General features: G+C 37.5%; 1 protein-coding gene across 3 annotated transcripts in view; it reads left to right on the top strand.

The window, feature by feature from the left end:
- The window catches only part of LOC106938052 (RNA-binding motif, single-stranded-interacting protein 3-like), a 65,275-nt gene extending 53,150 nt beyond the window's left edge, over positions 1-12,125 (top strand). For all 3 annotated transcript variants that reach the window (XM_015019880.1, XM_015019879.1, XM_015019878.1), the window contains 2 exons: positions 2,140-2,198; positions 11,923-12,125. In XM_015019880.1, coding sequence (XP_014875366.1) covers positions 2,140-2,198; positions 11,923-12,110 — 247 coding nt within the window. In that variant the 3' untranslated portion in view covers positions 12,111-12,125. The remainder of the gene's footprint in view (positions 1-2,139; positions 2,199-11,922) is intronic.
- Positions 12,126-15,338: the final 3,213 nt, after the last annotated feature.

Genomic DNA, 15,338 nt, shown 5'->3' with positions numbered 1-15,338 from the left:
AAAGAAAACCCAAAAACGCAGAATTATTACCAAATTACAAAATTTCCTTCCAAAACAGGTGTTGTTTTTTTTTTTTTTTTTTTTTTTTTTTGTCTGCCAATTTCGAGATTATAAGCTTCTCATCTGTCATGTTGCGTCTGATTAAAGCCTTTTAGAGCTTTTATTCTTTCTTTATCTGGAAAGTCTCCTGTCCCAGTAGGTTTGATGCGAGGCTGTCAGGCAGCTAGTCTAAATTCCTCTCACTGTCAGAAGCCGTCGGCTGACAGAGAATCTCTTGGTGGTGACAACTAAATGATCTCTTTTTTATTAAACACCTCTTGCTATCTCTCCATCTCTCCCTGACTACTGCACTTCCTCCTCGCCTTTAGTATCTCATTTAATGATTTGACTGACTACTCTCCTTCCCTATTCCTCATTCATCAGTCTTTCACTCCCCTTCCTTGCTTTTTTTTTTTTTTCCCCCAGCTGCTCTGCTCTGAGCCTCCTGTGTTGTATCTTTATCGAATCCTTTCTATCTGCACCGCTTTTTTTTTTCTTTCTATAAAAGCAAAGAGGGAATATAGTTCCCTCTCTCACCTGGAGCCATCAGTCAGCCAGCAGCTCTCAGGCTGCTTGACAGCCGACTAGTCACTCATTGTGCAGTTTTGTGAACACATTAATTAAGAATGTCTCATCCACAAAGCAAGAAAGTGATCCCAGCTGATGTCAGTGATCCAAGTATTCTGTCTTACTATTTTTCCAACCCCCACCTTCACTTCTTTGTTATCCCACGTCTTCTTACCTCCTTCAGTTTGGGGCTTTAATTTATTTATTTTTTCTTACCCCTTCCCTTACTACTGAAAGACTGGTTTGATAGGAAACACTGTTAACTTCTTCAGGCCCTGAGACTCGAGAGCTCGAGAGCAGCTGGGACAAGGGGAAAATAAGCAAAAGCGATAGTGTTGGAGGTGTCAAATAAAGAGAGGATGGCTGCCTTGACATAAAAACTAGCGGAGAGAACAGACAGGAAGAAGCAAAGAGGTTGTCCAATCACCTTATGGACCTTCTGGGGATCAGTTCATAAAGGTCTGGTTATTATAGTCATTTATTAACCATTTCAAGAACAGCAGCGTATGCAATTNGAAACCATTCATTTATAGGCACAGCTTTTTATTGTCACTGTGTGACATTAAATTGGATGACATGTTTTCTTTTTGTAGGTAAATCAGAATTACCAAATGTATTTTTATTTGCTAAACCTTTCCTGCGTTAAGCTGAAGGAAACTCTAACTCACTAATGGATGTTTTGGACTCTCTAACTCTGTGACTGCGGTGGATTGTGGTCAAATGGTAATATGAAAATGCAAAGTTAACAGCTATAAATCTAATGCTTTGGACACAAATTGTTCTTCCAAACAGACATTGACCGTAAGAACATCCAGATTAGTTAGAAAGTTACTTAAGGACACCAAAGTCAATGTTTTGGAGTGGATGCTACAAAGCCCTGATCTCACTCCTGCCTGTAACAAGTAAACCTGCAAAGTTGACACGGGAGGAATTTACCAAAATTCCAATAGACTCTGCAGAAGCATCCCCCAAGCTATGCTTAACCTGACATAAATTCAAATGTGTGAAAGTAAAATAGACAAAAACACCAGCTTTCCTTCTTCATAAACTTAAATTTTAATTTGACTGACAGAAAGTTTATTTACTAGCGTTCTGCCTGTGCTCTACGCAGCTCTCCCTTAAACTGCAAGCTGTTTGGGGTAATGTGAAGGCAGCACACAGAGCAGGTTACATCAAGCACACGGAGAGGAAGTTGCAGCATCCAATGCAATCTGAATTTCATCGTGACATTCATTGTAACGAGTGACTGTTAGGCAAAAGGAAAAAAAAATGACATCAACCAAACAATGTGCAAGACCTATGAAACTGTTTTGCCTGCCACCATTATCCACAACAACAGGCCAGAAGTTGTTTTATATATATATATATATATATATATATATATATATATATATATATATATATATATATATATATATATATATAGATGTGCTGTACTTGGAATTAAATCAGGTCTTCCCTGATTACTAGAGTTTTAAGGAGGCTAGGAAGTTGATCAAAAATGTTTCACAAGTCTTTCTTTCTCTTTTATAGATATGGGAAGATTGTGTCAACAAAGGCCATCTTGGACAAAAACACTAATCAGTGCAAAGGTGAGTGAGCATCAGTAGACTGATTTTGGAGTGAGCATTATTTGTAGCCTTGAATAGACCTGAAAAACCTGAATCCTGATACGGAATTTGAGTCTGTTAAAAAAAAAAAAAAAATCAATAAAAATGCAGGTTCTTTGGCGGCTTAAAGGCAGACTAATCAATGTGTTTTGCTGGGAAGGTTTTTTTTTTTCATTAATCCCTTCCTTTTGCACTTTTTGCATCCCTTAATCAATCACGGCCTAAAAGTTATTGCTAAAAAAAAAAAAAAAAAAAAGTCTGCGTGGTTGTATTCAAGTTTTGTTTGAGGAAAAGTTAGGATTGTATTAGATTTCCAGCACAGCAGTGCTGACTGCCATAGAATCCATGTTACCCACTAATCTAAACAATGGACTAAGAGCATATTACTTGATTAAAGCCAGTGTGTGATTTCTAGTCCGCTGCCTGATGATGCTCAAAGTTAAGCAGCGTTTGAAAGGAAGATGTGGGCATTGTTGTCACAGGCCAAATCAAAATGAAGGACATAAAATAGCCACAATGTGTTTTCAATGGTCAGTGAGTGTCTATTGAGAAGCGTCTGTCTGATTGTTAAAGTGGTCTGAACAAAGCACTAATCAGAGGGATTGTTGTCATCTGCTTTTGAAGAGGCACCCGTGAGCGTGTGTTCACCATGATTACAGCTCATCTGCTGGGGCTGTTCTCAGAGGTGCATCAATATGCTTTAGGACAACATCACGGATGCCCTGTAATCAGAGTGTTCGCTTTCGGCGACAGGAAATCCCTCTGTAATTGGCTCTGACGGCATTTCTAAATCTCTAAATTCTTACACTTTTGGTGATTCCCAAAAGTGCAAGTGGTATCTTTGCACCTCTCTTATCATTCCACATTTAGTATAAGTAATTAAAAGTTGTCAGTGCCATGTGGACATACAGATGCCTTTTGGAAAAAAAAAAAAAAAAAAAAAGGGTAAAAATGTTTTTTTTTTAAGAAAAAAAATTAAAAAAATGGAACTTAGTTGCTTATCACCTATAATAGGCAATGTGATAGATTTTGAATGTTGCGTGTTTTCCTGTTACTTCAGATGACTGTTGGTGCTAAAATGTATTTACATTCTGTAGTTGGTCGTTTTCATGAGTTACTGCGTCATGCCATAGATTAGATCAGTCTGTGCCACTACTTTTAATAAGGAGGTGTTAAGGAAATTTAGCATTGCTATGAAGCTTGTCAATAAAAGAAAGCATGAAGCGCTCTAAAATGTTGTAAAGTTTGGACATCATAAAATACACATAATTTATTCTGTACATGCTTACTCTTCTTTCAAATTTTGAAACTTTACTGTCCAAATGAGATACAAAACCTACTTTCATCTGAAAAGAGACTACTAGGCCCATAGCAACTCCCCAATCCATTTTCTCGTAAGTAAAGGCTTTTATGACATTATTCAGGAGTGGCTTAGCACAAGACTTTTATTAGCTGCAGCCTGCGTATCTTTTTCAGCAACATGTTTTTCTTCCACGTAACTTTCCAGTATTATTGTTTCTTGGACTCAGTCATTGTCTGCAGTCATTTTTATTTTTCTTAGCCAAGAGCACTTGGTTAAAAAAAACGACAATTGTCTTATTGACTTTTGCTAAGCATTTTCCTACTTCATTTAAAGTGCTCAGTCTTTTTGTTTGGATGATCTTGCAAATCTTTCCTTCAAATCACATTAAAATGGGTTTTGTGGTTACAGTGAAGCCTTTTGTGAAATCATTCCAATTTGGACCAAAATGGGGAGCAGAGTCCTATAAAACCCACAGATGATTATCACTTGCTTTTACTACTAATTTTCTCATCTAATTATATTTTCCACTTCAGTTGCATTTCACAATTTTGTATCTTTTTCCATTCACGGTTTCCTTAGTTACGCACTTCTGTACATTCTTGGAAGTATTTGTTTATGATTGCATTACATTAAATTCTGAAAAATATAAGCAAAACCCAGATGCATTTTGGTCTAAATTATGTGTTTTTTGTGAGATTATTTTCCTAACCGAAACGTGGCGGGATATCAAGTTTTGATAGCTTCGTGCCGGCCCTGAGATCCAAACTGTAAAAACAAAAGAAATTCAAAGTTCACATTCACCAACTTCTAGAACTACACCAAGGGAAATAGTACTCCCCCTCTTCATGAGCTTATCACACTTAAATGACTGTGAAGGGGTTTTAATACTCCAGTCACCTAATCCAGCTTCAGCCAAACTTTAGCTGTCAGCCAGAAGGTCTCAAATTTAACTTAGGATTAGTCAGGTACACAGTTGGAGTCCACATTCAGCTCTGTGGGTGCATGATTCTCAATCATGTGGTTGTGAAACAAGTCCAAATCAAAAACCCCTGCAGCATCGTTCCCGACAGCTAGTTTGAATGGTTTCAATGTTGTTTTGAAAACGCGGTACAGTGAATCAGCGCCTAACTTCTCCGTTTTGTCCAAACAATGTTGTTCCAAACCTCTTGTGGTTTGCTCCTTTTTGCAAGTTTGCAAAGAAACTTTCCCATACAGAAAAGAAGCTTTACACTGCCATCCTATTAAAAGCCACCAGCAACAACTAAAATCGTATTTATGCTGTTGAATATATGCTGTTTAATATGCTTACGCCCTTCCTTTAAGACATTTCTCCCCCTTACTGTTTTTTCACAGCCTTCGTAAGTAGGGTGGGGTCCTGAGTGCAGCTCTGTTGTTTGGTCATTTTTCTGAACATTTCATCGTGTGACCTCATGGGAAACTAGACATCCGTTCCTGAGAAGACTGTCCACTGCCTGAAATTGTTTCCTCTCATAAGTCATCGTTATCTTTGTTTCTGTCACAACTTAAAGTATTTAGAGAAGGGCCAGAGTGTTCCCAAAACGGTAGAAAAGGAATTAAATTGTTTCATTTGAGTTATTTTATTAAAGGAAAATAGACAATGCATTGGACACTTCTATTTAAAAATAATAATGGTACATAGTGTGTTTTCGATTTATTTTCCCAAGCACTATGAAAGTATTTTGTAATTATTCAAGCAAAGGTTTAAATAGAAAACTTAATGAAGCTATTATGTTGTGTTTTCCTGACAATTGGAGTCATCTGCAAGTTAATTTATGGATGGTCTTGGGAACAGTGGTGGTTTTTATTCTTGCTTAATTTTATTCCTTATTTCAAGATTACAACTGATCAAAGTGTAAAGCATCCAGCTAACAAAAATATTAAAAACTAACAAATTAATACAGTTTTCGTAAAATAGTTTAAAACTGAGGAAAATGTGTATGTTTAGTTTTCTTTTTTATCTTGAAGCATTATTGAAATTACTTTTCTAATGAAGTCGGATTCTTAAAAATGTGACTTATCAAACATGCCGAACTAATCAAAATATAAAAAAAATATATTTTTTTTTTCTGAAGCAATATTAGCTGAAGATATTTTTTAGCACTATATCACTTATCTCAAGACCAGACATTATTTTGGCATTGTACCCTTACTGTACTCTCCATGCATTTTAAGAAATGACAACCCCCCCCGTGCCCCCCCACAAAAAACAAAACATCACATTCCTAAAAATAATGGCCAAAAGTGATTTTGTCAAAACAAAATTGACTTTTGCCATTATTTTAGGAAAGTGGTGAAATGTTACCGCATAAGATCAAGCTGCACTTTTAATTATATTTCCATGCTCCACTTAGATAGAATCTAACAGCTGCGGCAGAAGCAACATAGGCGCATTTTTCAGACTGTAACTCTCTTAAGCAATTTCACCGCTCATGGTGTGGACTTCATACATCTCTTAGCCAGTTGTTAACTCACAATGAAGGAGTTTCATTATCAGTTGGCCATTAGAGTGCTGTACAACCGGATAAGTGTTGGTTTGATTGCAAAGGCATTCAGTGGGGACAAGATAATTGCTTAGCGTGACTAAGAGCGTACAAATTGGCTCGGAGAGCTCTCTTGGAAAGAGAGGGATGGATGGGCGGATGTAGCGAGTGGCGGCAGGAGGGGGTAAAAATAACCTGAGGCTGACAGAAAAGGAAGGCGACCCTTTGAAACTGATGATTTAGCAGACAGTCTCATCTTTTCAGGAAGGCTGGTGAGGGAGGAAACAGAGGGTGGGTTTTGTTTTGGAGACACGGAGGTAATGAAATCAAGCCATCTGGCCCGGATGATCCCCTCACATGTCGCTGCACCCGTCATTTGAAAGCATTTTTCAGATCCGAACTGAGTCGATTCATTATTTCCTTCATGAAAAGTGAGACTTCTTATGGAAGCACTGTCGAGGCATTACTTCTGCTGGCAAAAGAATAAAAGTAAACAAACAATAAAAATGGTTTTAATTAGGCAAGCAGCAGTGTTTGCTAAAAACAAAACAAAAAAAAACAATTTTGTGAAGACTTTCTTACACTTTCCTTGTGGTTTGCAGCAACTTTGCAGTGACAGTTTTCTTGTTAGCAGCGTGGGGAGCTGTGATGGAGCGAGCGGGCACAGAGCGCAGGATGGAGGGAGGGAGAGGAAACCACTTTAGATACGAAAGGATTTCCATTTCCCAGAGACAAGCAGCCTCCCTCTCAGTGTCTCCTGCCCACATCTTGCTCTCTGCTTGTCCCCGACTGTCTCCTTCTCTACTTGGTTGGCCTGTGCCTTTGTGCCCAGGCCAGGAAATCTGAACGCTCAGGAGATTGCATGGAACCTATAGTGATGTTTGTGTGTCCGTCTGTCAGTCTGTCGGGTCTTCTTGCATGGAAAACTACGTGAGATGAGTTAGGAGGGTATTTTTTGATGTGTAGAATACAGTTTTTCTTTTTTTTTTTTTCTTACAACAATGTCATGATTTAGATTATGAGAGAAGCACTAAAATCAATGATAATGTGAATAAATGCAAAATGTAGTTTTCATAAAATGATTTCATTAAATAACGTTTAAAAAAAATCTACTGCAAAATGAGCAACTCTGTTTGAATAAAATATCTCCATTGTTAAATCTAAATTATAATTTTAATTTAGTACATTGTTTAATTAATTTCACAGGTCACACACAGCCACAATGTCTTCCAAAAATGTTCATATAAGCAATCACGTTAATGGATCACATCTAATAAAACAAAGTAGGGTGAAAGATTTCAAATATGACATATAGACTTACAAGACTACAGAAAAATCTTCAGGAATGTGTGTGTCCGGTTAGATGTGATGTAAAATTAACGTAGCACATGTTTTTGGTTAAATGCTTCATGCATACAGTTAAACCTAAGAGTATGTAATAGTATATACTCTTAGGGCCGTGGTGCTGCTTCACGGTCTCAACACCATGTTGGAACCAGGAAGTTTGCTCTCTACCAGGGAAAAGGAAATTTAATCAAACCTTCAATCTGATTAATGCTTTGGCATGACCTTAAATAGTTAGAGTTTGTAAACCTTCCACTGTGAACAAATTAAAGCAATTTTGCAAAGAAGAGTTGGACAAAATCCACCCAAAGTGGCGTAAAAGTTACATTGTTATTGTAAATGCGTAATGATAGTTTGGCACAACCACTCGATAGGTTTTGAGGCTCATTGCTTTTCCATTTTGCTTGGGACAGCTTCTTTTTCATCTTTTAATCAACAGTATTTTAAGGCATACTTCATATTGTGTGCTCTCAGGAAAGGGTAACTCGGGAAAACCAGAAGAAGTATGTAAGGGTTAGTGCACTTTTTTTCATTGGATCTGCATGTTGAGTTCAGATTCGCGGAGCTGTCAATCATCACAGAAGATGAGCATCTGCTCCCAGATTTAGCAAGTGTCCGTCTGGATTAAAGGGCCTTGAGCAAGACAATGAATCTCCAGCGGCTCCTCGGGTCTGTTCTGTTTCTGACACTTGACCCACGACCTCAATAAAGCCACAGACAAAAACCTTTTCATAAGAAAGTGATGAATAGACTTTGAGCTAGCGGTTAACTCGGTTCAAGGCTATTTAGCGCCACCAAACATGTCAGGGAGACGGACACTTAGACATTAAATTTCCTCATAAGAAATATTAATATCACTTGGGTTTATGTGTAACATTTTGTGTCCGACCCAACTAGATCAAGTGCTGTAAAAAGCGCAGCCACCCTCAGATGTCTTTAGAATAACTTAAAACCTTCAGGGTGAAACTAGATTACATGCCAACATCTACAGTGACTCAATATTTTATTTAGGGAGCATGTACCAGACGCCTGAGACATGGATTCAATTTTCTGGAACTGTAATACAGAGAAGGCATTTGATATTGGTATATCACTGTAAACAGACCTGCTCCCAGAAGTGGTTCCTGGTTATGCTGCAGATTTAATCTGCAGCGTCTAGTTTCATGGCCGTGAAGTTCGTGTGTTGTAATCACTGCTGTGATTTTTCCAGTCTACCGGCACCTTCAGTTCTGACTAATGAAAAAGGAACGGCTCACCCGCTGTAGTTACCGCATTCAGGTTATTCAAGGAATACTCAATGCTAAACACCTCAGTTTTAAAGCTATTCACTTCTACCCTGCCTCCTTTAGAGAGATACGTCTTTTAGTATCGGTGAAACTGAAATTCTAAATGAGATGAGATCAAGCAGACATATTTTGAATTATCAGACAATGATTTTGCTCTGGCCAGCTGCAACTCAAGGGCAGTGAAACAGAGTGTAAAAGTTGTATTTCAGGATTATGTTGTGGACTTTCCTATGTTTATCTGAGTCATACATTTTCCATATCTGTTATTGTGTGTTAATACTACTGATTAGTTTCTCATTAGTTTTACTGCCTTGTTAAAAAGCTTTTTTTTTTACTCTGAGCTAATGCAACAAAATGGCTTTGAACTTATTTAAAAGCAGTTTACTGCATTCACTTTATATATCGATGTTTCAGGTGTAAATCCAGAGGAAAAAAATGACTGCAAAAATTGAGGGCTCTTAAAATCAAAAATGCAGTTCATCTATCTGCAAAATATAAGTTATGACACTATATAAATATTTGACTTGTGAATTTTTTATTTTTTTTTTTTAAATGACTCTAGGACAACCTAACTCAAACAGCTGACATGAACTATTCATACCTAACTTAAAAATGCTGATGATAATAAGCAGAGATGTACTGAGCAGAATAAATATTTTTTTTGTATATCTTTTATCTGTTAATTTGCATTATTTTTCAGGAACTATAATCAGCAGCAAAATTCATTCTTCTGCTTTCTCTGTTAATTTAAAATGAAATTATCTGTGATTTAAATATGCATGCATGCTTTATTAAAAAAAAAATAACAACCTTTTCTCATAAACAACTGAAAGTTACAGACCTGGCTCACCAAGCCTCATCAACAAATATCATGCAATCCCTCAGGTTATGGAACAATCCATATAAATATTAGACAGCCTCCACCTCATGAATAATCAATCAGTCATTAGCGGCGACGTCACACTGTGTGAGTTGGCTCTGTAGCTTTAAACTATCTTCAGCATCTTATATTATTAGTTACTGTGGTTACCATGCTTACTCGATGCAAGCCGTTTGCGTTACCATGGTTGCGTCAGACCTTTACCTTAATTGTGAGATTGTCAAAACTCGGCCAACATTTCCAAATTCAGGATTCTCAGTAACAGGTTGAACTTGACTCGTCAAAAGAATAAAACAGAGCATTGTTACCGTTGGTCCTTTTAGCTTCCTGTTTTCTGATGGAGTCTCATAGCTCTGTATGAATAAATTGCTGACATTCATTCAAAGTACAGTTTTGTTCCGAGAAGTTTGTTGCACCTTTTCTTACTTTATTTTTCAACACCTAATTTATTCTTAAAAACTCATTTTGTGTGTAAAATAGTCTGATTCTGCTCAACAGCAGATTTCTCAGTACTTGTATATTAATTAAGCTGCGCCTAATTAGAAAGTGGAGACCCACATTGGCTCAGTTAGCAACACTGTTGCCTTTCAGCAAGAACTTTATATCCCAGTGTGTGGTTTTTTTTAACCTTATGTGTTCTTATATGGGTATTTGTGTCTATGCTGCCCAGTGACAGACTGGCGGCCTGTCCAGATTGTACCCGACCTCTCACCTTTTGACCTCTAGAGACGGACACCATCTTATCCTTCAAGGACAAGCAGGCATAGACACCGGATGAACGGATTATTTAGAAAAGAGGTTTAAAGGTTTTGCAGACTTGTAAACAGCTATTTATTGAATTGTGTCTGTTTTTGTTTTAATAGAAACTTTAAAGCTTTCCTGCTCTAAATTTTTAATTAGCCATTATTTTTTAATCATTCAGGCATATACATTTCGCCGATTTTCAAGCAGAGATCATTATCCAGGCTACACAGGAATAAATCAGCCTGGCATGCATATTATGTGATGGATCAATCAATTCTCTGTGTTTAAACAGTAACTTATCCGTCAGAGTAAGAAATGCCAACATTTTCTAAATCCGGTGGAATAAAATAAGGACATTTTATCAAGGTGATAAATACTGTATGCATTGATATCTTCGTAAGATGGGCATTTGTCTCTCTTCTTGCACTAAAATTGATAAATAAGCAGCATTGTAATTCTTGTGCACATAGACCATATTTTTAAAAATCTTGCTTCCCTTATTATCTTTGTATTTGTGCTTGTCTTTACAAGTCAGAGTAAATTGCATATGCATTTTGTATGTTTATGTATACTCTTTTCTGAGGTTGCGTAACCCTATTTTGGCAAAATTCTGGTTTTCTCATTAGCCAGCGTATAAATATTTGCGTGCGCAGGGCAGATCTTGCTGTGAAAGCAGCTTGCTGCCTTTGAACAATTAAAAAAAAGAAGAAAAAAAAAATCTGCTGCTTATCAGCAAAACAGAGTGCGGCTCCAAATTCGGGAGGAGGAAGAAAGAAAGAAAGACGGGAGCAGATGTTGCGAGTGAAATGTTTGTCTATGGGTGAATGTGCAAGAGTGAATCCCTCATTCTAAGTACATTTTTTATTAAAAATTGTAGCAAGTTATACTGTAAACATCAGGTTTGCATACTTGTTTTAGGACTCAGCCCAGTCAGTTATTGTTCTTTTCGAGTGTTGATGTTTTGCCCTCATCCGTGGGGCATAAGTTTCTCGTAATTTGCTCACATTTTCAACACACAAGCGCATGCAATCTGTCCGTTTGGTTACAGAGAGACTGAGGACGGCCTGTCTGTTTGTTGACATCTCCTCCCAGCTTTCAGCCATGTGACCTAGTAAATCTAGGACATGCACTATTTCTGAAAGTGGAGATTTATGAGTGCGTTCGGACCTTTTGTCCTCCAGATCTTCCTGTAGGGCCCAACCCATGTCCCCCGGGCCCCAGCGCTCTAACAGATGCACGGACACTAACAGAGACTAAATAAATAGATAAATAAATAATGCACTCTGTTTAAAAAAGAAAGAAAACAAAACAAAAAAACAGAAACTTGCTGAAAATTGAATCCCCAATCAAACATCCTAGGCTAAAATCTAAATCAGCCAGTTTTGAAGTTTTCATGAAATATGTGACTTGACTAGATTTTGACACATTAAAACATTTTACAACATGCTGAAGACAAAATAGGATCTCTTTCCTGAGCAGAATTGCACTTGCTTGCCAACATATTTGAGAATTCTCTCTGATCCCAGCTTTTTGTTTTCGTTCTTTTTGTTCTGTTTGGTCCTAAGACTACTTTCTTTTCCCATCACTTGTTTCATTTTTTTGTTTTCTTTTTCATTCTTACCTCTCTTGTTTGGTTTTCTGTGTGCAGGCTATGGCTTTGTGGATTTTGACAGCCCTGCGGCAGCCCAGAAGGCTGTGGCCTCGCTCAAAGCCAGTGGAGTCCAGGCACAGATGGCGAAGGTAAGGTTCATCTCACCCGCTCCCTCTGGTCTGATGAACTTCTGGGTTTGTGTTCATGGATGTAGAAGACTACCTAAAATACACAATAGAGGATAAACATTTCTACAGTGATTTTTGGGCTTACTGTATGTAATGGTTACTTATATTGGACTGACTGGTGCCATTCCCATTGAGTTAAATAGCATACTGTGCAACTGGTGAATTTCGTAATGTATATTTTCTTTTTGACATTATTCAAGAATTTTACAAGACAGTAAAATTGGAAGCCATCCTTCATCCTATAGTCTATTTATTTTTCTCTTGCATAGTATTCCTATTTCTTCAGTTTTAATTATAAATTAAAACAGAATTTGCATGCCTCTTGAACCTTTCTGCATTTTGTGAAATTAAAACCAAAATCATGGATTTTATTCAGAAGAGAAGCACAAAGTTGTGCCCGTTTCTGAAGAAAAATGAAAAACAACAACAAAAACAAGTTTGTTCTCACATTGGATGAAGAGTATTTGTGAATATCAGTTTTTAAATATTGCCCCAAATTAGCAATTGTATTCATGCCATGAAAGAAGAACATCTCCACAGCATGACGCTGTTGCCAACTTTTTTCAAAATGGGAGTGGTGTCTTCAGTAACAGACTCTCTTCTTGCTACTTTTCTGTGAAGATCCAATTTGTGGGAGACTAATGGTTGTTGTGTTGGCAGATTCTCCCAACTTGATGGTGGATCTCTGCTTCTTTAATCTCATGTGTGTCATGTAAACATTAAACAGAGGTGAGAAGACAGGATTGCAACTTTATTATTCTTTGCACATAAGTCTTAAGCTACTAAATCTCAAAAGTGGTGGAACTGCGTCCCGTCTGATGGCCGCTGAGCAACAGATATAAAGCACTTTTCAAATAAACTCCTATTGAGCAATGTCAGATTCTTTAATGACACCCTCAAAGGTGATGAATTTTACCCACAAGTCATTATGGTGTCATTAGCAAGACTGACTCACTCCTAATCATTATGGTCCACTTGAAAATCATCCAGTTATTAAAGAAATATTGGGTCCTAAATTTTTTATTTTTTATTTTTAATCTGTCAAACACCTGCATAGCTGTGGTCAAATCTGCCTCCCAGGTCTACGATGATAGCTTCAAAATACAAAGCTTAGGATTTTCAGACAGCAATTAGCTGTGCAGTAATAGTGGCTGAGGCCAAGGTCACATTTTGTGAGTTTCTAAAGAGTGAAGGAAAAAAGTATAGCTAAGAAATGGATAGAGAGATGTTTACCAATAAACATAAATGTGTGGCGTTAAAATTACTTTTTTTCTTTTAGGGGTGACTTTTAAGAATTCAAATTGTTGCTACAGTAAAAAAAAAAAAAATGAAAGGAACTATAGAAGTTTTTTTAACGACGGTTTTTTCCCCAAAACATCTAGTAGTAACGCAGAGCAGCTGTACATAAGTGGAAACAATGTATTGATGTCGTGATAATATGGATGATTTCCATGTTCTAGCATTATCCCTTGCATTTATAACACTCCTCTCATTATCCACCGGCACCCAATTTAGGAAGTGGTTAAAATATGACACTGATAAATGGGACGTTCCTTCAGAAAGCATGATGGCTGATGGTTTTTATATCACCACCTGAAGGAAGTTTCAATAGACACTGGAAGAGGTTGGGTAATCCAAGAAAATTAAATTCAGCGTAAATTGTCTGTAACTTTATTGCCGCATACTTCCCTTTCTGAGGCAGAAGAGTACAATTAAGATGGGCCAGTCTTCAGGCAGCCGGAGCATCCCACTGAATTAAACAGCAGCAAACCTCTAGGCCACCTTTGCCATTTCCTTCCATTAAACCTCTTTTCATTAGCCTCCCATCTCTCATTTTGTTCCTAACGGATTTCGGAGCGCGAGCATTAGCAGCAGAGGGGTTGTGATGTGTTTAGCGGGTGTTCTAGGAAGAAGACCCCTACAACGCCTCAGGGATTAGGCTTTCCAGAGAGATGGAATAGAGGGCGAAAAGTCAATTCCAAATGAAATTACACATACTTCTTACTGTGTCATGAGCTAATTATGGAGAAAGCCACTCATTTCCCACCTAGTTTTGTTGCAGTGTGCAGCTAGCTGACTCAAATGCGGCTCCAGCGTGTAGCATTTTGTGTTGGTGCGCTAATTGGGTTTCGCTGAATCTTGATTTTAATTAAACTGGGGAGAAAAATGCTTATTATTTTCTTTAAATTGTCTTCATTAGACATAGTCTGATGTGAGATTGTGAGAGCAAAAATGCTGTTGCTTTGGGAAATGTTGAGAAAAAAAATTAAAAAACTTTAGCTGGGTATTATGTGGCACTGTGTCAGAGCAGGTCCATCACATTCAGGTTGTAGTGCTTAATCAATGTACTGCTACAGAAGTGGGCTCTTTACTGCATGTCTTTGGCCTCTCTTTCTGCTCTTCTTCCTGTCAAGTTACTAATAAAAAACATCCCTTTCACCACAAAATCTAAAAAAAAATGCCTGCCATGAACTCGTTGTACCTGTTTTTATTTAAAACAGAAAACCAAAATGATTCACAGACCTGCTAAATGATTAGTACAGCCAAATTAATACTATCTACAATCTTTAGCTATTTATTTAATTATTATTATTAGTAACTTGTTAATTAGTCGGGTTATCTGCATGGGTCGGTTGTCTTCATATCGGTTCTAATTGCAGCTTGTCAGTTTTAAAATAGGTTTATCCTAATAGAGGGGATGGATGGCGTCTTATGTTTTCACGACCAGAAATGTGTCTGACAGCAGAATTTCTGTTTTTTATAAGCAATGAAAAATGATTGAAAGCCAAATAAGCTAAACAAAACAACAACTGATCAGCCATTTAATTTTTGACATAAGTCAGTAAGCATCTTCCTCACTTGTTCAAGATATTCAAAGTGGACAACGGATGAGATTTGTGAAAACTGCAAATACAATCAGGAAGACTGTAAAACAACTTGCTCCGATACAAACATTCCCTGAAGTTCTTTTAGTTCTGGGTTGGTTCGATATTTTCGACTTTGCGACTGGAAATGCTGAACCTGAGCCAAAGGTTCATTCTCAGTCTCAGGAGGTTCTGCTTCTGAGAGAAATCTCTGGACTGTAAAGGTTATGCTGGAACTGGGAAGACTTTGAGACTCTAAAAGACAGGAGGTCATCTTGAGGTAGTTTTCACTGAAGAATGTGCAGATAGTTTATTGACAGTTTTATCCAAATTTAAACAACTGATTCAGTTTCAAATCGAGAGTAAAGCACATTTTTGTTGCTGTTTTTAACCGTCATTTCACTAAGGAGGCCGTTTCTGT

The sequence above is a fragment of the Poecilia latipinna genome, unplaced genomic scaffold, assembly GCF_001443285.1.
Source record: "Poecilia latipinna isolate Pla-1442-1.1 unplaced genomic scaffold, P_latipinna-1.0 Scaffold2497, whole genome shotgun sequence".
NCBI lineage: Eukaryota > Metazoa > Chordata > Actinopteri > Cyprinodontiformes > Poeciliidae > Poecilia > Poecilia latipinna.
The sequence above is the reverse complement of the archived record's forward strand: the minus strand, read 5'-3'. Positions and strand labels throughout refer to the sequence as shown.